The sequence below is a fragment of the Pseudophryne corroboree genome, chromosome 2, assembly GCF_028390025.1.
Source record: "Pseudophryne corroboree isolate aPseCor3 chromosome 2, aPseCor3.hap2, whole genome shotgun sequence".
Classification (NCBI taxonomy): Eukaryota; Metazoa; Chordata; class Amphibia; order Anura; family Myobatrachidae; genus Pseudophryne; species Pseudophryne corroboree.
In genome coordinates, this window is record NC_086445.1 from 348,422,686 (window position 1) to 348,444,929 (window position 22,244).

Sequence of the window (22,244 nt, forward strand, 5' to 3'; positions counted from 1 at the left end):
GTGATTCACCTGTGGGCAAGCCCACTGGTCCCTGAAGTTCCCGAGACGCGCCCCCACCGCACCTGTCTGTGGAGCCCCAGCGTCATGCTGTGGACTCAGAGGAAGCGGGGGAAGATTTTTGATCCTGGAAACTGGCTGTCTGTGCAGCTTTTTCCTTCTTCCCTTGTGCAGAAAGGAAGCGCCTTTGGCCCCCTTGCTTTTCTGAAGACGAAAGGACTGTACCCGATAATACAGTGCTTCCTTAGGGTGTGAGGAAACCTGAGATAGAATTTTTTTTCCCCCAGCTGTTGCTGTGGATACGAGGTCCCAGAGACCATCCCCAAACAATTCCTCACCCTTATAAGGCAGAATCTCCATGTGCCTTTTAAAGTCAGCATCACCTGTCCACTGCCGGGTCTCTAATACCCTCCTGGCAGAATGGACCTTGCATTTATTCTGGACGCCAGCCGGCAAATATCCCTCTGTGCATCCCTCATATATAAGACTACGTCTTTAATATGCTCTATGGTAGCACCATATTCTCCCTGTCTAGGGTATTAATATTATCTGACAGGGTATCAGACCCTGCTGCAGCAGCACTATTCATGCTGAGGCAATTGCAGGTCTCAGTATAATACCTGAGTGTGTATATACAGACTTCAGGATAGCCTCCTGCTTTTTATCAGCAGGCTCCTTCAAAGTGGCCGTATCCTAAGACGGCAGTGCCACCTTTTATGACAAACGTGTGAGCGCCTTATCCACCCTAGGGGATATCTCCCAACGTGACCTATCCTCTGGCGGGAAAGGGTACGCCAGCAGTAATTTTTTTATCGGGGGAACCCACGCTTCTTCACACACTTCATTCACTCATCTGATGGGGGAACAAAACATCGGCTGCTTTTTCTCCCCAAACATAAAACCCCTTTTATGTGGTACTTGGGTTAATGTCAGAAATGTGTAACACAATTTTTATTGCCGAGATCATGCAATGGATGTTTCTAGTGGATTGTGTATATGTCTCAACCTCGTCGACACTGGAGTCAGACTCCGTGTCGACATCTGTGTCTGCCATCTGAGGTAACGGGCGTTTTTTGAGCCCCTGATGGCCTTTGAGACGCCTGGGCAGGCGCGGGCTGAGAAGCCGGCTGTCCCACAGCTGTTACGTCATCCAGCCTTTTATGTAAGGAGTTGACACTTTCGGTTAATACCTTCCACCTATCCATCCACTCTGGTGTCGGCCCCACAGGGGGCGACATCACATTTATCGGCATCTGCTCCGCCTCCACATAAGTCTCCTCATCAAACATGTCGACACAGCCGTACCGACACACCGCACACACACAGGGAATGCTCTGACTGAGGACAGGACCCCACACAGCCCTTTGGGGAGACAGAGAGAGAGTATTCCAGCACACACCAGAGCGCTATATAATGTAGGGATTAACACTATCACTGAGTGAATTTTCCCCAATAGCTGCTTGTATAAACAATATTGCGCCTAAATTTAGTGCCCCCCCTCTCTTTTTAACCCTTTGAGCCTGAAAACTACAGGGGAGAGCCTGGGGAGCTGTCTTCCAGCTGCACTGTGAAGAGAAAATGGCGCCCAGTGTGCTGAGGGAGATAGCTCCGCCCCTTTTTCGCGGACTTTTCTCCCGCTTATTTTATGGATTCTGGCAGGGGTAATTATCACATATATAGCCTCTGGGGCTATATATTGTGATTATTTTGCCAGCCAAGGTGTTTTTATTGCTGCTCAGGGCGCCCCCCCCCCCAGCGCCCTGCACCCTCAGTGACCGGAGTGTGAAGTGTGTATGAGGAGCAATGGCGCACAGCTGCAGTGCTGTGCGCTACCTTGGTGAAGACTGAAGTCTTCTGCTGCCGATTTTCCGGACCATCTTCATGCTTCTGGCTCTGTAAGGGGGACGGCGGCGCGGCTCCGGGAACGAACACCAAGGACGGGTCCTGCGGTCGATCCCTCTGGAGCTAATGGTGTCCAGTAGCCTAAGAAGCCCAAGCTAGCTGCAAGCAGGTAGGTTCGCTTCTTCTCCCCTTAGTCCCTCGTTGCAGTGAGCCTGTTGCCAGCAGGTCTCACTGTAAAATAAAAAACCTAACATATACTTTCTTTCTAGGAGCTCAGGAGAGCCCCTAGTGTGCATCCAGCTCGGCCGGGCACAGAAATCTAACTGAGGTCTGGAGGAGGGGCATAGAGGGAGGAGCCAGTGCACACCAGGTAGTACCAAATCTTTCTTTTAGTGTGCCCAGTCTCCTGCGGAGCCGTCTATTCCCCATGGTCCTTACGGAGTCCCCAGCATCCACTAGGACGTCAGAGAAAATTATTTCTCTACGCTTGACCATTTGTTTCCAGACATCAATTGAGGCAGGGGCAATGTGCTTAATGTCAAATCATTCATATACCTTTGTATGTGTGAAATCACAGTGTGTATTGCTAATGTGAAACATTGCAAATTAATCGGAGGATTCAAAGGAAGAGACTCTACGTTAATGTAAATATCTTACCTCCAAATAAAAGCCAAATACAGAACAAGTAGTATAAAACAAATGACTACAGCATAATGGCTATTTGAATCCTTTAGGTATGTTCTGCGGGATGCGGTGACCGAAAGTGACCTCACCGCTGACCTGAAAGTTCCCACCATTGGTTACAATGGAGCGCATAGGCGCTACATTGTAACACTGCCGTGTGCCGCCTGTCATACAGTACAGGAGCACACAGCCGATCAGGAGGGTGCTACAACGTGGCGCTCCCTGATTGGCTGAGGAAACCCACTTAGACATCAGTCAGAGTGGGTTTCTGGCATTCGGGGAAAGGGGGCCCATGTGAAAACATGGGTCCCCTTTCAGTTCGTGGTTGGGTATTCGTTTTTTTATTTTTTCAAGTACGTGGATTACAAAAGGATTTGCCGAGGAGCCGAAAACACTGTATTATGTGAGTATAATTTTTTCTACAGGTACACCCTGGATTCTACTGGAGAAGAGGACCGACCTGCGTGGGAACATAAGGTAAGTATGTGTATATGGAGGTGTGGATGGATGTATTAAAGTTATACTTTCAAGGTGTGTGTGTGTGTTGTCTTTATTGGGGTATTTTTTTTAGTAGTAGTACTACAGGTACCAGCGGGCCCGTTTTTCCGCCGCATGCTGGTACTTGTGGTTCTCCAAGTACCAGCTTGCGGGGGAGGCTTGCTGGGCCTTGTAGTACTGCTACTAAAAACAATATCAATCACTTTTCACAAAGGCTATCAGCCCCCCATCCGCAGCCTATTGGATGGGGGGGACAGCCTCGGGCTTCACCCCTGGCCCTTGGGTGGCTGTGGGGGGGGGGACCCCTTGATTGAAGGGGTCCCCACTCCCCCAGGGTACCCCGGCCAGGGGTGACTAGTTGGATATTTGATGCCACGGCCGCAAGGCACTGTATAAAAGTGACCCCCGGCTGTGGCATTATCTGTCCAGCTAATGGAGCCCGGTGCTGGTTTCAAAAATACGGGGGACCCCTACTCTTTTTGTCCCCCGTATTTTTGGAACCAGGACCAGGCGCAGAGCCCGATGCTGGTTGCTTAAATATGGGGGAACCCCTGTCCATTTTTTTCCCATATTTCTGCAACCAGGATCGTCTCAAAGAGCCCGAGGCTGGTTTGCCTTAGGAGGGGGGACCCCACGCAATTTTTTTTTTACATTTAAACTTTATTTTTTTGTTTAACAAAGTGCACAATGAAGCCCAGCACGGATCTCTCAGATCCGGCCGAGATTCATTGTATTAAAGTCGGCAGTGTTTTACAAGTCACTCACGTAAAACACTGCCTAAAAAAACGAATGACATCGACATCGGAAAACCCGAAAATGCAGAATACGGCAGCTTAGTAAATTAGTCGTAATCAATTCAAAAAGTTTCATATTTACACTTTCGATGTCATTTGTGATTGAACTTTGACCTCAAACGGGAAAACACGAATCTTAGTAAATTTACCCCAAAATCTCAAGCACAGATAGTCAAAATCTGTACAATCTGTGCTATCTGGGCTCTGGGGGAGTTCAAGGGAAATCGCATAGTCAAAATCGAACATAGCAGGGATCTCACCGTGTGTACACACCCTAAGTCCCACCCTCATAATATCAGGTGCCATTTCACTTTGAAGAGTGTATGGTGAGGTGGGCAAAATTGACTGGAAATTAACGTTATTGACATTAATGATACTATAGGAACAATAAACTATAAAAATAGGGCCAAGTTACATGAATCTAGCAGTTCTTACTACTCAGATCTGCCTATTTCTTCATAAATCTTTATGTGATAGAACCTTCCGAATGTTATCCCTAGCCGCTACCACAGACGTGTGGTAGAATGTGACAGAAATGCATACAACTCTGCATTGCCCATATTTATGTGCAGCCATTTTATTAGAATGTGCAGTGCGAATCCTCGCTATTTTGTGGATGTTATATGTTCAGTTTATGGAAGAAAAAAACCTTATTCTCTCTAGTTATTTCCCCTCTAAGCTCACCTTCCTAGATTCTCCTAGATTCCTAGAAATGCATTTCTGAACACAGCTGTCTTCTGCACAGCCCTGAAAAAGATTTGCTGCCATTGGCTGGGCAGCATCCAACTCGGTAGCATCATACTGTTGTTACTGTGTCTTCAGACACAGAATAGACAGTATTCCATGCTGTGTGCTGCATAGATCCCATCCTGTCTGTGGTGCTCCTGGAAGAATTCTGCTCTCCCTGGGTATTGTGTGAGGATGGCAGCTGTGAGCCTGTCTCAGCCCCTGCGCCAGCCCTGCCTCTACCACTCGCATTGTAAAGGTAGTTTATTTATTGACAGGCTCAGCATCTTGCATTCTCTGCGAGGTTTGCTGCTTGTGATATTTTATGGCTTTTGTTTGTGTTGTGCAAAACATGACATAAACATTTCTTTTATTACATATACCCTGTATTACATTTAGAGCAATAATCTGTTATTGGGAGAGCAGTGGGTTTTGTATAGAATATTAGCATTCTATAATGTAAATAGGAATCATTTTCATTTATCTTTGGTTTAATGGAACAGTAAATGGCTTCTGCTAAAACATGTTTTCTGCAGCGGGGTACACTGGTATTCCACAGGGAATAACATCAGGGTGTAGAGTTGGATCTTGATCCGAAGCACCAGGGCCGTAACTACGTGTGTGCCAAGTGGGCTTGGCACACAGCGCAGTTGCCCTGAGGGCGCACGGCCAGCGGCATGTAATGAGTCAAATTGACTCATTACATGCCTCTGAAGTCTGCACCGTGCGCCGCAGCCGCGCTGTGAAGGAGAGAGCAGCGCCGGGCAGGTGAGAGGGAGGGGGACTGGAGCCGCAGCAGCGCTATTTCATTGGTAGTAAGCGCCGCTGCAGCATCCCCCTCTCCTTCCGTATAGGCTGCCCGGCGCTGCTGTGGATGCTGGGATGCGGTTCCTCCATCTCAGCATCCACAGCAGCGTCGGGCAGCCTATACGGAAGGAGAGGGGGATGCTGCAGCTGCGCTTACTACCAATGACATAGCACTGCTGCGGCTTCAGTCCCCCTCCCTCCTCCTCCTTGTCCGATGCCTGCACAGAGGGAGATGCCAGCACGAGGAGCCTGTCAGCGGGGAGAAGGTAAGTATATCCCTCTCTCTCTCTCTCTCTGGGGGACACCGTCTGCCATAATGTGTAAAAAGGGGTCCTGGCTGCTGCAATGTGTAAAAAGGGGGCCTGGCTGCTGCAATGTGTAAAAAGGGGGCCTGGCTGCTGAAATGTGTAAAAAGGGGGCCTGGCTGCCGCAATGTGTAAAAAGGGGGACTGGCTGCCGCAATGTGTAAAAAGGGGGCCTGGCTGCTGCAATGTGTAAAAAGAGGGGCTGGCAGCCGCAATGTGTAAAAAGGGGTCCTGGCTGCTGCAATGTGTAAAAAGGGGGACTGGCTGCCGCAATGTGTAAAAAGGGGTCCTGGCTGCCGCAATGTGTAAAAAGGGGTCCTGGCTGCTGCAATGTGTAAAAAGGGGTCCTGGCTGCTGCAATGTGTAAAAAGGGGGACTGGCTGCTGCAATGTGTAAAAAGGGGGCCTGGCTGCCGCAATGTGTAAAAAGGGGTCCTGGCTGCTGCAATGTGTAAAATGGGGGCCTGGCTGCTGCAATGTGTAAAAAGGGGGTCTGGCTGCCGCAATGTGTAAAACAGGTGGACTGGCTGCCGCAATGTGTAAAAAGGGGGACTGTCTGCTGTAATGTGTAAAAAGGGGGACGCTGTCTGCTGTAATGTATAAAAGGGGCTCTACCTGGTGTAGTGGCGCTACTGTGCAGCGTAATTTGAATAATGGAGACTACTGTGCACTGTAGTATGAATTGCTATTATTTTGTGGCCACGCCCCTATATATTTTTCACGCGTCTACGGCGCGCACTGCCCCTATCTTGCATGGGGGGGCGCCAATGTCGTTTCTTGCACACAGCGCTAAAATGTCTAGTTACGGCACTGCGAAGCACCAACAGGCTAAGGCTTTCACTGTTCCCAGGATGCACTGCACTGCCTCCTCTATAGCCCCGCCTCCAGGCACTGGAGCTCAGTTTGTAAGTTGGTGCCTGCAGTGCAGGGAGCTAACAGGTGGGGCTGCGCGGGGCTGCGCTAGGCAGCCCTAAGAAGAGCTTTTTAAGAAGAAAGAAGACTTCAAGGGCCGCAGCACAGGCACTAGATGCTGTGTATGTCATGCTGACATTCTGTGCTGCGGCTCCATCACCTCCCCCAGCGGTGCTGCATACTTCCGCGCCCTGGTTGCAGGGTACTTGCAGCGGAGGCGCTTCGGTCATCAGGCACACATCACCGCTGCTGCTCTCCTGGATCGCGTGGCCGCACTTCAGGGAGGAGGTAAGAGGGTCCCCCAGGTGGGACCTGCCGAAATCACGATCCGGTCGCGGTCCCAGGAGACAGACCGCGCCGCTGGCGTGCACACTGTGGCCATGCAGGGACCCCACTATATCCACCAGGGCAGGGAGCACAGGTCGAATTTACAAAAATCCATTTATTATAGGCTCCATAGTACCCGGTGGTGAAGTCCAGCAGAGGGGATAAGACGCTGACTTGTAGCCCCTCCCCCAGCTCCAGGCGCCATCTACAGCAGGTGTCCCTTCCATGGAGCTGCATCTCTCTCCCTCACTCCCTGTCGCGTGTGGGCGCCATTTCACAGAGCTGCGCTGATCCTGGGACTGCTGGGCACAGTCTCCTCTGTAAAGCCGCCTGTCGCATCAGCGCTGTGCATTTACAGGACACTTAAGTATTCTACATGTCGTTTAGACAGCGTTAGTTAAAAACAAGTGTACTGCTATATGAATATTTAGTACAAGTATCTGTGATATACATCCAGTGTTTACTGTGTTGTTATATCTGTATACATACATTTCTATATGTAGTATTACTAGTCCAGTGCAGTTTTATTTTTTATATGTAATAATTTCTGCATTGTACCTGTGACTGTGTGTGTCTATAGCTGCTGTGTGGATTCTATTCTGTGTATCACACATATTGCTATCACTATATTCTGTGCCCTGGTCTAAGTGCATCAAGGTCTCATATACTATATAGTGTTCCACAGGATATACTGTTTTATATTTTTCACTGTGTGTTTCAGTCACCTCATACCACTTAAATCCTCTTTTCTCTGACGTCCTAGTGGATGCTGGGAACTCCGTAAGGACCATGGGGAATAGACAGGCTCCGCAGGAGACTGGGCACTCTAAGAAAGAATTAGATCTACTGGTGTGCACTGGCTCCTCCCTCTATGCCCCTCCTCCAGACCTCAGTTAGAATCTGTGCCCGGCTCGAGCTGGTTGCACACTAGGGGCTCTCCTGAGCTCTTAGTAAAGAAAGTATTTGTTAGGTTTTTTATTTTCAGTGAGATCTGCTGGCAACAGACTCACTGCTACGAGGGACTTAGGGGAGAGAAGCGAACCTACCTGCTTGCAGCTAGCTTGGGCTTCAGGGCTACTGGACACCATTAGCTCCAGAGGGATCGAACACAGGCCCAGCCTCGGTCGTCCGGTCCCGGAGCCGCGCCGCCGTCCCCCTTGCAGAGCCAGAAGACGGAAGATTCTGAGGAGAAAATCGGCGGCTGAAGACTCCGGTCTTCATTAAGGTAGCGCACAGCACTGCAGCTGTGCGCCATTGCTCCCCATGCACACCACATACTCCGGTCACTGATGGGTGCAGGGCGTTGGGGAGGGGGGGGCGCCCTGGGCTGCAATTAGATTACCTTGCAAATGGCAAATAAACACATAATATAGTCTAATACACTATATATGTGTAAAAATCCCCTGCCATAATATTAATAAAAGAGCGGGAGAAGTCCGCCGTGAAAGGGGCGGGGCTATCTCCCTCAGCACACGGGCGCCATTTTCTCTTCACAGTTCCGCTGGAAGACAGCTCCCCAGGCTCTCCCCTGCAGTTTCCAGGCTCAATAGGGTAAAAAAGAGAGGGGGGGGCACTAAATTTAGGCGCAATACTGTGTATTATAGCTGCTATAGGGAAAATCACTTTGTATAGTGTAAATCCCGGTGTTATATAGCGCTGTGGTGTGTGCTGGCATACTCTCTCTCTGTCTCCCAAAAGGACTTGGTTGGGTCCTGTCCTCAGTCAGAGCATTCCCTGTGTGTGTGCGGTGTGTCAGTACGGCTGTGTCGACATGTTTGATGAGGAGGCTTATGTGGAGGCGGAGCAGGTGCCGATAAATGTGGGGTCGACACCGGAGTGGATGGATATGTGGAAGGTATTAACCGACAGTGTCAACTCCTTACATAAAAGGTTTGATGACATAACAGCTGTGGGACAGCCGGCTCAGCCAGTGCCTGCCCAGGCCTCTCAAAGGCCATCAGGGGCTCAAAAACGCCCGCTACCTCAGATGGCAGACACAGATGTCGACACGGAGTCTGACTCCAGTGTCGACGACGACGAGACTAATGTACATTCCACTAAGGCTATCCGTTGCATGATTACGGCAATTAAAAATGTGTTGCACATTTCTGACATTAACCCAGGTACCACTAAAAAGGGTATTATGCTTGGGGAGAAAAAGCAACCAGTGGTTTTTCCCCCTTCAGATGAGTTAAATGAAGTGTGTGAAGAAGCGTGGGCTTCCCCCGATAAAAATTTAGTGATTTCTAAAAAGTTACTAATGGCGTACCCTTTCCCGCCAGAGGACAGGGTACGTTGGGAGACATCCCCGAGGGTGGATAAAGCGCTCACACGCTTATCAAAAAAGGTGGCACTACCGTCTCAGGATACGGCCGCCTTAAAGGAGCCTGCGGATAGAAAGCAGAAGGCTATCCTGAAGTCTGTATATACACACTCAGGTACTATACTGAGACCTGCTATTGCTTCAGCATGGATGTGCAGTGCTGCAGCAGCGTGGTCGGATTCCCTGTCTGATAATATTGATTCCCTTGACAGGGACACTATATTGCTAACCATAGAGCATATTAAAGACGTAGTCTTATACATGAGAGATGCACAGAGGGATATTTGCCGGCTGGCATCTAGAATAAATGCAATGTCCATTTCTGCCAGGAGAGTATTATGGACTCGGCAGTGGACAGGTGATGCGGATTCTAAAAGGCACATGGAGGTTTTGCCTTACAAGGGTGAGGAATTGTTTGGGGATGGTCTCTCGGACCTCGTTTCCACAGCGACAGCTGGGAAGTCGACATTTTTACCCCAGGTTCCCTCACAGCCAAAGAAAGCACCGTATTATCAGGTACAGTCCTTTCGGCCCCAAAAAGGCAAGCGGGTTAGAGGCGCGTCCTTTCTGCCCAGAGGCAGGGGTAGAGGGAAAAAGCTGCACCATACAGCCAGTTCCCAAGAACAGAAATCCTCCCCTGCTTCCACTAAATCCACCGCATGACGCTGGGGCTCCACTGGTGGAGCCAGGTGCGGTGGGGGCCCGTCTCCGGAACTTCAGCGACCGGTGGGTTCGCTCACAGGTGGATCCCTGGGTTCTACAAGTGGTATCTCAGGGATACAAGCTGGAATTTGAGACGTCTCCCCCTCGGCGTTACCTCAAATCAGCCTTGCCAGCTACTCCCCCGGACAGGGAGGTAGTGCTGGCGGCAATTCACAAGCTGTACCTCCAGCAGGTGATAATAAAAGTTCCCCTCCTTCAACAGGGACGGGGTTACTATTCCAGAATGTTTGTGGTACCGAAACCAGACGGTTCGGTGAGACCCATTCTAAATTTGAAATCCTTGAACACTTATATAAGAAGGTTCAAGTTCAAAATGGAATCGCTCAGGGCGGTTATTGCAAGCCTGGAAGAAGGGGATTACATGGTATCACTGGACATCAAGGATGCTTACCTGCATGTCCCCATTTACCCACCTCACCAGGTGTACCTCCGTTTTGTGGTACAAGACTGCCATTACCAATTCCAGACGTTGCCGTTTGGTCTGTCCACGGCACCGAGAGTATTTACCAAGGTAATGGCCAAAATGATGATACTCCTTCGAAAGAAGGGAGTTATAATTATCCCATACTTGGACGAACTCCTTATAAAGGCGAGGTCCAGGGAGCAGTTGTTGGTCGAAGTAGCACTATCTCAGGAAGTGCTACAACAGCACGGCTGGATTCTGAATATTCCAAAGTCGCAGCTGGTTGCTACGACGCGTCTGCTGTTCCTGGGTATGATTCTGGACACAGAACAGAAGAAGGTGTTTCTCCCGGAGGAGAAGGCCAAGGAGTTGTCATCTCTGGTCAGAGACCTCCTGAAACCAAAACAGGTGTCGGTGCATCAATGCACGCGAGTCCTGGGAAAGATGGTAGCTTCTTACGAGGCAATTCCATTCGGCAGGTTCCATGCAAGGATCTTTCAGTGGGATCTGTTAGACAAGTGGTCCGGATCGCATCTTCAGATGCATCGGCTGATCACCCTGTCCCCGAGGGCCAGGGTGTCTCTGCTGTGGTGGCTGCAGAGTGCTCATCTTCTAGAGGGCCGCAGATTCGGCATACAGGACTGGGTCCTGGTAACCACGGATGCAAGCCTCCGAGGTTGGGGGGCAGTCACACAGGGAAAAAACTTCCAAGGACAATGGTCGAGTCAGGAGACTTCCCTACACATAAATATTCTGGAACTAAGGGCCATTTACAATGCCCTAAGTCAGGCAAGACCCCTGCTTCAAAACCAGCCGGTGCTGATTCAGTCAGACAACATCACGGCGGTCGCCCATGTAAACCGACAGGGCGGCACAAGAAGCAGGATGGCGATGGCAGAAGCCACAAGGATTCTCCGATGGGCGGAAAATCACGTGATAGCACTGTCAGCAGTGTTCATTCCGGGAGTGGACAACTGGGAAGCAGACTTCCTCAGCAGGCATGACCTCCACCCGGGAGAGTGGGGACTTCATCCAGAAGTCTTCCAACTGATTGTGAACCGTTGGGAATGGCCACAGGTGGACATGATGGCGTCCCGCCTAAACAAAAAGCTAAAAAGATATTGCGCCAGGTCAAGGGACCCTCAGGCGATAGCTGTGGACGCTCTAGTGACACCGTGGGTGTACCAGTCGGTTTATGTGTTCCCTCCTCTTCCTCTCATACCAAAGGTGCTGAGGATAATAAGAAAAAGAGGAGTAAGAACTATACTCATCGTTCCGGATTGGCCAAGAAGGACTTGGTACCCGGAACTGCAAGAAATGATCTCAGAGGACCCTTGGCCTCTGTCTCTCAGACAGGACCTGCTACAGCAGGGGCCCTGTCTGTTCCAAGACTTACCGCGGCTGTGTTTGACGGCATGGCGGTTGAACGCCGGATCCTGATGGAAAAGGGCATTCCGGTTGAAGTCATTCCTACGCTGATAAAAGCTAGGAAAGATGTGACAGCAAAGCATTATCACCGCATATGGCGAAAATATGTTGCTTGGTGTGAGGCTATGAAGGCCCCCACAGAAGAATTTCAGCTGGGTCGATTTCTGCACTTCCTACAGTCAGGAGTGACTATGGGCCTAAAATTGGGATCCATAAAAGTCCAGATTTCAGCCCTGTCTATTTTCTTTCAAAAAGAACTGGCTTCACTGCCTGAAGTTCAGACGTTTGTTAAGGGAGTGCTGCATATTCAGCCCCCTTTTGTGCCCCCAGTGGCACCTTGGGATCTCAACGTTGTGTTGGATTTCCTAAAATCACATTGGTTTGAGCCACTTCAGACCGTGGAATTAAAATATCTCACGTGGAAAGTGGTCATGCTTTTGGCCTTGGCTTCAGCTAGGCGGGTGTCAGAATTGGCGGCTTTGTCCTGTAAAAGCCCCTATCTGATCTTCCATATGGACAGAGCAGAATTGAGGACGCGTCCCCAATTCCTCCCTAAGGTGGTATCAGCGTTTCATTTGAACCAACCTATTGTGGTGCCTGCGGCTACTCGGGACTTGGAGGCTTCCAAGTTGCTGGACGTAGTCCGGGCCCTGAAAATCTATGTTTCCAGGACGGCTAGAGTCAGAAAGACTGACTCGCTGTTTATCCTGCATGCACCCAACAAGTTGGGTGCTCCTGCTTGCTCGCTGGATCTGCTCCACGATTCAACTTGCACATTCTGCGGCTGGACTGCCGCATCCTAAATCAGTCAAAGCCCATTCCACGAGGAAGGTGGGCTCTTCTTGGGCGGCTGCCCGAGGGGTCTCGGCTTTACAACTTTGCCGAGTTGCTACCTGGTCGGGATCAAAAACGTTTGCAAAATTCTACAAGTTTGGCCGGTGGCCTGGCTAGCATAGAGGAAGGTCGGGTCTCTGCTGAGCTCTGGCTGGCACTGTATTAAAACCCACTTTTTGACCAGATTTGGAGGCCCACCGACAAGGGACTAGTCCCCTAAGCCCCACCACTACACCCAGCACCTGGAGGAAGAAGCTGCGGAATCGAGGGGGCCCTGCGTTGCCCCCTGCGGATTGCGGCCTACCTCCGCCCCAGAAGCCGGGGCCTCGATTTTGGAGCTGTGCCGGCGTTTCCTGGGACCCGGTTCGGCGACCCTGCAGACTCTCCCACCCACCTGAAAGGCTCTCCCTGGCACTGGGGGACTCACCCACCGGGCGCTGATCCTCGCAGGAGACCAGGGACCGGACGATCGGCTGGAGGTAAGGGCCGAGAAGTGTCTGGCTGGCAGCCGGCGGCCATCTTGCGGTTGGCGCCGCCCGGCCTCTAGACTTTACCTGGCCGATTCCCGACCTCTCCAGGCGCCTGCCCTTCCTCCCCCGTCTCACACAACACTGCTAGCAAGATCTAGCAAGATCTCTTCCCCCGCTGGCGGGGATCGACGACCGGGAGTCCTCCGGTGGGCCTAACTCTCACTGATAAGCGGCGGCCATCTTGGGACTGGCAAAGCACACATCTCACTCCCTGACTGGTGCTGGCTGTAACTAAGGCTCCCTCTTGTGGCGAATACTGGTATAGTCAACTCAGCCACTATACTTTATCTCTATAACCCTGCCTGTTCTCTTATCTCCTGAAGCCAGCACCTACTCCAGAGAAAGGCAGACGGAATAGCTCTAGCGGCTGCGTGCGGCGATTATTATACCCCGCACCCAACACTCAGACCACCCCAAACACCACGAGATCGGAGACCAGAAGCACTCCCACTACTCTTGCCGCACCACCCTCGGGACAAAACCAGATCCCTTACCCCTCTGGATTAACAGGCCTGATTGTCATCCCGCCCAGCTCAGATCTGTTCCTGCAATCACACCCTCCGGCTTTATGACCTCAGTGACCTCCACAAAGTGAGCGCTCTCTAACCTGTCTGTCGCCACTCATGCTTGTCTAAATAACACGAAATATCCATCAATGTGACTGAGCACCCCTGTTTCACTATTACCAGCCGATTGGACCCTCCCCTGAAGCACGTCTCTCCGAGTACTCTAAGTGCGCTGCTACTGACGAGAAATGGCTCCTACAAAAAAAAAGGAGACAATTCCCCCGAAAGTCGCCTACCCCTCGCGAAAATCTCTCCAAATCTCCCCGCTACAAAATGCTCCTTCCCCCTCCGCCACACTGGACCCCTTGGGATCTAGTGTCCTGTCCACAGCTCTCTCAGTTTCGGGAGTAGACTGCGAGTCGGATGCCCCCCTAACCGTGAGATCCCTCTGCCAGATACTTTCCGCCTTCAAGTCTGAACTCTCTAAAGATCTGACCTCTGCCATCCGTGAGGTCAAAACTGAGCTGATATCTCTGGGAGATAGGACGGATCATTTGGAACGCAAGATGGAGGAATTGGTTACCTCCCACAACGACCTACTCTCATCTCACGATCGCCAACAACAAGATCTAGACCAATTCAAATCTAAATTGGCAGATATGGAGGACAGATCAAGGCGGAACAACATCAAAATTCGAGGCATCCCAGACTCAGTCACCAACTCTGAACTGGAAGCCTACGCCACTGTCCTATTCAAGAAACTCCTCCCAAAGGCGGATCCTTCGGAACTCCTGATTGACCGCATTCACCGCCTCCCCAGACCCCGAACTGTCTCATCCGACCTCCCTAAAGACACCCTCCTTCGAGTCCATTTCTTCCCAGTTAAGGAACGCATTATGAGGGCCGCTAGAGAATCCAAAAATTCAGACACTCTGGGGGGACTTCAGTTGTTCCAAGATTTCTCTGCCGCTACCATAGCAAAGAGACGTGCTTTCACCCCTATCACCCTTGCTTTGAGATCCCACGACATCCACTACCGCTGGGGATTCCCAGTTAAACTGATAGTCTCGTATGAAGACTCGACCTACATAATTTCCTCCCTAGATGCAGGTGTGAAATTATTGATGGACTGGGACATTTCCATCTCGAAGCCGTCTTCATCGTCTCGTGCTGCTAACGTCAGCCATGATTGGACGAACACCTGAATCACTGGACTGCCGAGCTGGGTCTTTTCGGAAACCATGCACCAAAACCTCAGAGTCACGGAGGCTGTAGACCTCCTCCCCCCCTAGTGTGGGGAGTTGAAAATATCCTCATTATGCTCTTTTCTACAAATGCAATGTTGTGCCTTATTATAAGTTTGTTTTCCAGGTCTATAAGTTACGGGGTTACTCCCTCACATGTTGTTCAACTGTTGTTATATCTTAAGGGGCGACACTTTGCCCAGTTATTTACTGACACATACTAATTACCTGCCTATGCCCTAGGGTGCATATGTTTCCTAATTAGAGAAGCCTTCAATAGATGCCTATGCCCTAAGGTTACTTTCTCAGAAGTTGTTTTGGAGTGGCGGCGCAGGTTAATCCAGCCCGCCTTCACCTTTTTCTGCACTACTGCATTCCCCAGAATTTTTTTTCCCTTCCCCTGCAGTAGTCATGCAGGTCCAATATACCGGACCTTTTCTTTTCGTTGTTTACCTCTTCCTCTCCTGTTTTAAACCCGACCCATCCACTTCCCGCATGCTCCCCTCCTCCTCAAGCTCCAGACTTGAATCATATCCCTGGCTACCAGTGCCTATTAGCACTCGGAGCAGATACGCTCCAATAGATCTCCATAGACCCCTCTTTCTCATGTCTAATATAGACTTTCAATGTTGAACCTTATATCTCTCAATGTCAAGGGACTGAACTCTCCCAACAAACGTAGGCTGGCCCTCTCCTTCTTCCACCAGCAAAAAGCTGATGTCGTAGCTTTACAAGAAACCCACTTCTCTTCTGTTAATCCCCCCCTCTTTAAAGACAGCCATTTCCCAGTGGGGTACTATGCTAATGGCCCATCCAAAAGAAACGGAGTAGCCATCCTTTTTAACAAAAATGTCTCCTTTTCCCTACACTCTCAACTTTCAGACAAAAATGGCCGATATATTATCATAACTGGCCTCCTCAATGACAAACCGGTTACCCTGGTATCCCTATACGCTCCTAACTCTAACCAGGTCCCCTTTTTGCGAAAATTATTCCTCAATATACGGAATGCTCTAAGGGGATCTTTGGTAGTTTTGGGGGACTTTAACCTTGTTCTAGACCCTAAATTGGACAAGTCCCGCCAATTCCCCCAGCCTGTTCCAACCACTATCTCTGGCCCCTCCCTAGCCTTCCGCAACCTGCTTGCAGAATTCGATTTATACGATGTCTGGAGGACACAATTCCCCTCAGGTCGAGAATACACATTTCACTCCCTTGTCCATAACTCCTACTCCAGAATAGACCTGATTCTATGTGATAAATGGTCTCTCCAGAGAACTAATAACGTAGATATCTTACCAATCACATGGTCGGACCACGCCCCAGTTCTCTGGAAATGGAACCTTCAGGGCAACTACAACCCTCCCCGACAATGGCGCCTTTATCCCTACCTACTAAATAACCCTTTGTCTAAAAAAATAATCTCTGACTCTATTGACTCCTATTTAACCACTAATTCTCCCCAAGATACCTCTCCTATCAATCACTGGTGTGCTTTTAAAGCCGTCACCCGTGGAGCCGCCATTCAGGCCGGAGCCACTCTCAAAAAACAAGCCCTTCAAAAGCAGAAGACTCTGGAGGCTGACCTGTTAGACCTTGAGACTAAGAATAGGGCCCATCCCTCCAAAACACTTAAAACTGAGATCTCTAATGTCCGAGGACAACTACAAAAGCTACTCCTCGCACGCACCCAAGCGGCCTTGAATAGAATGCGCCACAAGTTTTACCTGCTAGGAAATAAAACTGGCAAAATGCTTGCGCGCAAACTCCGCGTTCAGCAAGCCAGAAATAGAATTAAATGTATTTATTCTCCCACCAAACAAAAGATCTTGAACCCAAAAGATATAACGAACCAATTTGCAAGCTATTACGCCAAATTATACAACTTAGCAACTGACCCGTCCACCCCACAACCCTCCCCTCCGTCTATCTCGTCCTTCCTAGATGACCTTTCCCTCCCTACTCTTACGCAGGACCAGCTCTCTTCTCTGAATGCCCCTTGGTCGGCGGATGAAATCTCTACAACTATTAGATCCACACCCAGGAATAAAGCCCCCGGCCCAGACGGCTTTGTCTCTGACTTCTATACTACTTTCCATGACGTCCTTTCTCCCCTCCTGACCTCGCTATACAATACATTCTCAGATCGAGGCTCCCTTCCCCCAGAACTCTTAGAAGCGCGTATTGTTACTATTCCTAAGCCCGGCAAAGACCCCGCCCACGTACACAACTACCGACCAATAGCGCTACTAAACTGCGACATCAAACTATACGCCAAAATGATTGCAACACGCATTAACAAATTCCTACCCTCACTGATACACCCGGATCAGACTGGCTTCGTCCCTGGGAGACAAGCGTCTGACAACACACGTCGGGTCTTCAACCTGATAGACTCCCTATCTGAAGACCAGGGCCTTCTCTTGCTTTCGTTAGACGCAGAGAAGGCTTTTGACAGATTAAACTGGACATACATGCGCCAAACCCTCCTTAGATTCGGATTTAGGGATCGTATTCTTTCCTCTATTTTAGCGTTATACAGCTTCCCCACGGCCCGGGTGTTCAATGGAGGCTTCCTATCCGACCCTTTCCCTATTTCAAATGGCACCAGGCAAGGCTGTCCCCTATCCCCCCTGATCTTCGTCCTATCAATTGAACCCCTAGCAGCTAAAATAAGAGACAATCCCAACATTCCGGCGATTCAGTTCGGTTCATCCCTCCATAAACTGAGCCTCTTTGCAGACGATGTCCTCCTATTTATCTCCAACCCCACTACAACTCTTCCAGTCTTACACTCTGTCCTAGAAGCCTTCAGCCTCGCTTCTTACTATAAACTAAACACTACTAAAACGGACGCCCTCCCCTTCAATTTATCTCACTCCACCCCAGCACTCCAAACTACCTTTCCATATAACTGGCGAACTCATACAATTAAATACCTGGGTATCAACATCCCTATCTCCACTACAGACGCCTTCTCTGCCAACTTAACCCCCTTGATGAAGTCATTAGAAGCACTTACGAAAGCCTGGTCATCCTATGAGGTCTCTTGGCTGGGACGAATGGCGGCATTTAAAATGTCCCTACTCCCTAAACTAATGTATCTCTTCCGAACTATACCATACCCCTTCCCAAAGAAAGCCATCCAAACTTGTTCCTCTATCATGACTAAGTATATCTGGTCTGCAAAACCACCCTTAATGGCTCTTTCACGAATGACCTTGCCAAGAGCGTTTGGGGGTCTTAATATACCTAATATTCTTCTATACCAAGAAGCCTCCCTCCTAGCCCCCATTAAATACTATTTCTCAACCCAATTGCACAGTGGTTGGATGGAGCTGGAGCAAATTCGATCAAACCCAATCCCCCTAGCTGACCTTTTCCGTATCCCAAAATCGCTCCGACCTACGCAACCGTCCCTCCTTCCCTCCACGCAAGCTGCTTTACAAACCTGGGACTCCCTATCGACCTCCCTAACATCGCCCATTTCCCATATTTCCCAGATATCCATCACCACATTAGCATCGATGATTCCACATCTCAACCTATCCAAATGGAGACGCGCAGGAGTATTATCCCTAGGAGACCTCCTCGATGGACTTTCTCTAAAATCTTTTTCTACTCTCCAGTCACATTACTCTCTTCCAGCTACAGAACTCTTCCACTATGTACAAGTAGCACACTGGTGGAAGACGATTCCTCCTACCTACGCAACGCTCCACACATCCTCACATACTCTCTTTTCTCGTCTCTCCTTACCAGATTCCAAAGGCGACATCACATACTGGTATAAACTTCGGATTACCCCTACCTCTCCTTCCAAGTCAAACGCCCAAAAGAAATGGGATTAGGACCTAGGAAAAACCCTATCTCCAAACGACTGGCGTCAAATCTTTTTAACCTCGCACTCCATGTCCCAGTGCCTAAACCACACTGAAATGCATATTAAACTAGTGAACAGACTATACCAAACCCCGGACCGAATACATAAATTCTGGCCCTCTCACAGTAATAAATGCTGGAGACTATGCGGCTCGGTAGGACATGTCTTCCACATATTCTGGTCGTGCCCAAAGATCACTAAATACTGGTTAGATGTATTTGAGCTAATAAACAAAGTTCTGTCCACCCACCTAGCTCCAGACCCAACTCTAGCATTATTACAAGTCGTCCCCGCTTCAATAACGCCACCTGCCAGATATGTCCTGGGCCACATCCTGATAGCCGCTCGAGCAAACCTAGCCCAAATGTGGAAACAATCCACTCCCCCTACCCTGCTAAGAGTTATACATAAGATAAACCACCATTTCCATATGGAGACAGATTCAGCTTCCTCCTCCCCCAACTTCTCTTCCCTCAAAACGCGCTGGCTCGCGTGGCAAACCTTTATTTCCTCGATTGAAGGGTCTCAATATCTTCATAAATCCACCTCACCCCCACTTAGCCCATTCGGGATCTAAAATACAACACCTATCATCACACCCCCCATTACCTAGGCAGTTACACCTTCCCCTCCCTGTTAAGAGTCGACCCCTACTAGGTCTCCCCCCAATACCATCTTCTAAAGCGTACCTATAACTTCTGCTCAACAGGATTAGGCCACTACTACCTTACTGCAATGTATAGTTTTTCTATATGTCCCAACTTCTCTGTTCTCTGATGTATTATGTATACAAGGCTCCGATGTAACACTCTCCAATTCTAGTCTGGACCCCTATTCTCCCCCCCCCCTCCCTCTTTCTTCTACATCCCTACCATACCGACCCTTACACTGTGTTGATGTATCACCCCCCCTTTTTTCTTCGTTCTGTACCCCATAAAAATGTTTATCTTTTCAATAAAAACTATTGATTAAAAAAAAAAATTCTACAAGTTTGATACCCTGGCTGAGGAGGACCTTGAGTTTGCTCATTCGGTGCTGCAGAGTCATCCGCACTCTCCCGCCCGTTTGGGAGCTTTGGTATAATCCCCATGGTCCTTACGGAGTTCCCAGCATCAACTAGGACGTCAGAGAAAATAAGAATTTACTCACCGGTAATTCTATTTCTCGTAGTCCGTAGTGGATGCTGGGCGCCCATCCCAAGTGCGGATTGTCTGCAATACTTATATAGTTATTGCCTAACTAAAGGGTTATTGTTATGAGCAATCTGTTCGTGAGGCTCAGTTGTTATTCATACTGTTAACTGGGTATAGTATCACGAGTTGTACGGTGTGATTGGTGTGGCTGGTATGAGTCTTACCCGGGATTCCAAATTCTTTCCTTATTGTGTCAGCTCTTCCGGGCACAGTTTCCCTAACTGAGGTCTGGAGGAGGGGCATAGAGGGAGGAGCCAGTGCACACCAGTAGATCTAATTCTTTCTTAGAATGCCCAGTCTCCTGCGGAGCCCGTCTATTCCCCATGGTCCTTACGGAATTTCCAGCATCCACTACGGACTACGAGAAATAGAATTACCGGTGAGTAAATTCTTATTTTTGTGCTCTGCAATTGCTGTCACATATCTTATGCGGTTTTTGTCAGGTGTTGTGTGTGTCTGGCTATAAAATCCGCAGACGCTCCTGCATCATGCAGTGCTGGCGCCACCAATTTACCTGAGGAAATTATTTCTGCTGAGGGTTCAGGTACTGGGTGTTCTGCACCCCCTAGTCAGCCCGCAGCACCTATGGCAGATCCACCTTGGGCTGCATTTTCAAATATGCTGACTACGCTTGTAACAAAACTTACGCCCCCTGTGGGACCTCCTGTGTCATTACAGCCACATATTGTCCCTGTAGTTAATCCACCATGGGCGGATACTCTGTCAACCCAGTTATAGCAATTAAGGGGGTAATTCCAAGTTGATCGCAGCAGGAAATTTTTTAGCAATTGGGCAAAACCATGTGCACTGCAGGGGGGGGCAGATATAACATTTGCAGAGAGAGTTAGATTTGGGTGTGGTGTGTTCAATCTGCAATCTAATTTGCAGTGTAAAAATAAAGCAGCCAGTATTGACCCTGCACAGAAATAAAATAACCCACCCAAATCTAACTCTCTCTGCAAATGTTATATCTGCCACACCTGCAGTGCACATGGTTTTGCCCAATTGCTAACTTTCTTGCTGCTGCGATCAACTCAGAATTACCCCCTAAGTCAGTCCTTGGTTAAACAAAAACCTAACCCTCGCCCTACTGGGCCCAAAGGGGACATTTTTTCCTCACAATCCACTAATATTTTGGATGATTCTTCCAATTCGGATGTGGAATATACTGATCCATCAGATGCTGATACCGCTGCTTCTGATGAAGATTCTACAACACAGGTTGATGTTCCTGACCTAGTGGAGGCTATAAAGCTGATTCTTCAGATTGATGATGAGATTGACACTCCTGATATGTCTAAGAAACCTGATAAGTTCAAACGTCAGAAGGTTACTAAATTTGTCTTACCACATTCTGACCATTTAATTGACATACGTCAGGAATCCTGGTCTTCTCCAGGAAAGAAATTTTCCCTGTCTAAAAAGATGCTAGCTCGTTATCCTATCTCTGCGGAGTAACATGTGGGAAACCCCGCCACCAGTGGACTCACATGTAGCCCGACTTGTGGTGTCATCTACTCTACCTGTCACCACCGTCACCTGTTTGAAGGAACCAACGGATAGGCGTGTGGAGGGTTGCTTGAAGTCTATTTACACTCTTACAGGTGCTGAACATAGACCCACTATGGCAGCCTCTTGGGCTGCAAAAGGCATTGAAGCATGGGTTCAAGCAATTGAGGAAGAGCTACCTCTGAATTTTTCTGACACTGCCAGACAATATCTGTCCTATATTACCACAGCCACCCACTATATTCAAGAGGCGGCCTCTGATGCAGGCGTTATGGCGGCCAAGGCATCTACTACGTCTATCCTGGCTCGCCGGATTCTGTGGTTACGGTCCTGGTCGGTGGACCTGGACTCTAAGAAGACCCTTTTAAGGGAGATATACTATTTGGAGATGATCTGAACAAGATTGTGACCGACTTGGCATCGGCCAAGACTGCGTTTCTCCCAAGTACTAATCCTTCGGTTCCGAAGGCTGAGTACTACTTTTCGTTCCTTTCGATCTCCAGGTAAAGCAAAGGGTCAGCCGTACCTGAGACAGGCTCGCACTTCCAAGTCCTCTAAGCCCAAACCTAAACGTTCTTGGGCCGCCTGTCAGCCTGCTTCCAAACCGGACAAGCCTGCTGAATGACGGGGGAGCCCAGGGTGGGAGGCCGACTTCTGCAGTTCGCCCAGGTATGGTTAAAGACCACTTTGGACGCCTGGGTGCAGGAAGTGGTCTCTCACAGGTACGCGATCTCTTTCGAGAGACGTCCCCCTCGCCAGTTTTGCTCAACGGTTATC

General features: G+C 49.4%; 1 protein-coding gene across 3 annotated transcripts in view; it reads left to right on the forward strand.

Moving 5' to 3' along the window:
* The window catches only part of LOC135019241 (uncharacterized), an 86,166-nt gene that overhangs the window by 4,962 nt on the left and 58,960 nt on the right, over positions 1–22,244 (forward strand). The window contains exon 1 of one of the 3 annotated variants that reach the window (XM_063953085.1): positions 4,663–4,800. The exons of the other annotated variants lie outside the window; for them this stretch is intronic. Coding sequence (XP_063809155.1) covers positions 4,737–4,800 — 64 coding nt within the window. The 5' untranslated portion in view covers positions 4,663–4,736. Of the gene's footprint in view, positions 1–4,662; positions 4,801–22,244 lie in introns of those variants that run through there. 3 annotated transcript variants of the gene reach the window in all.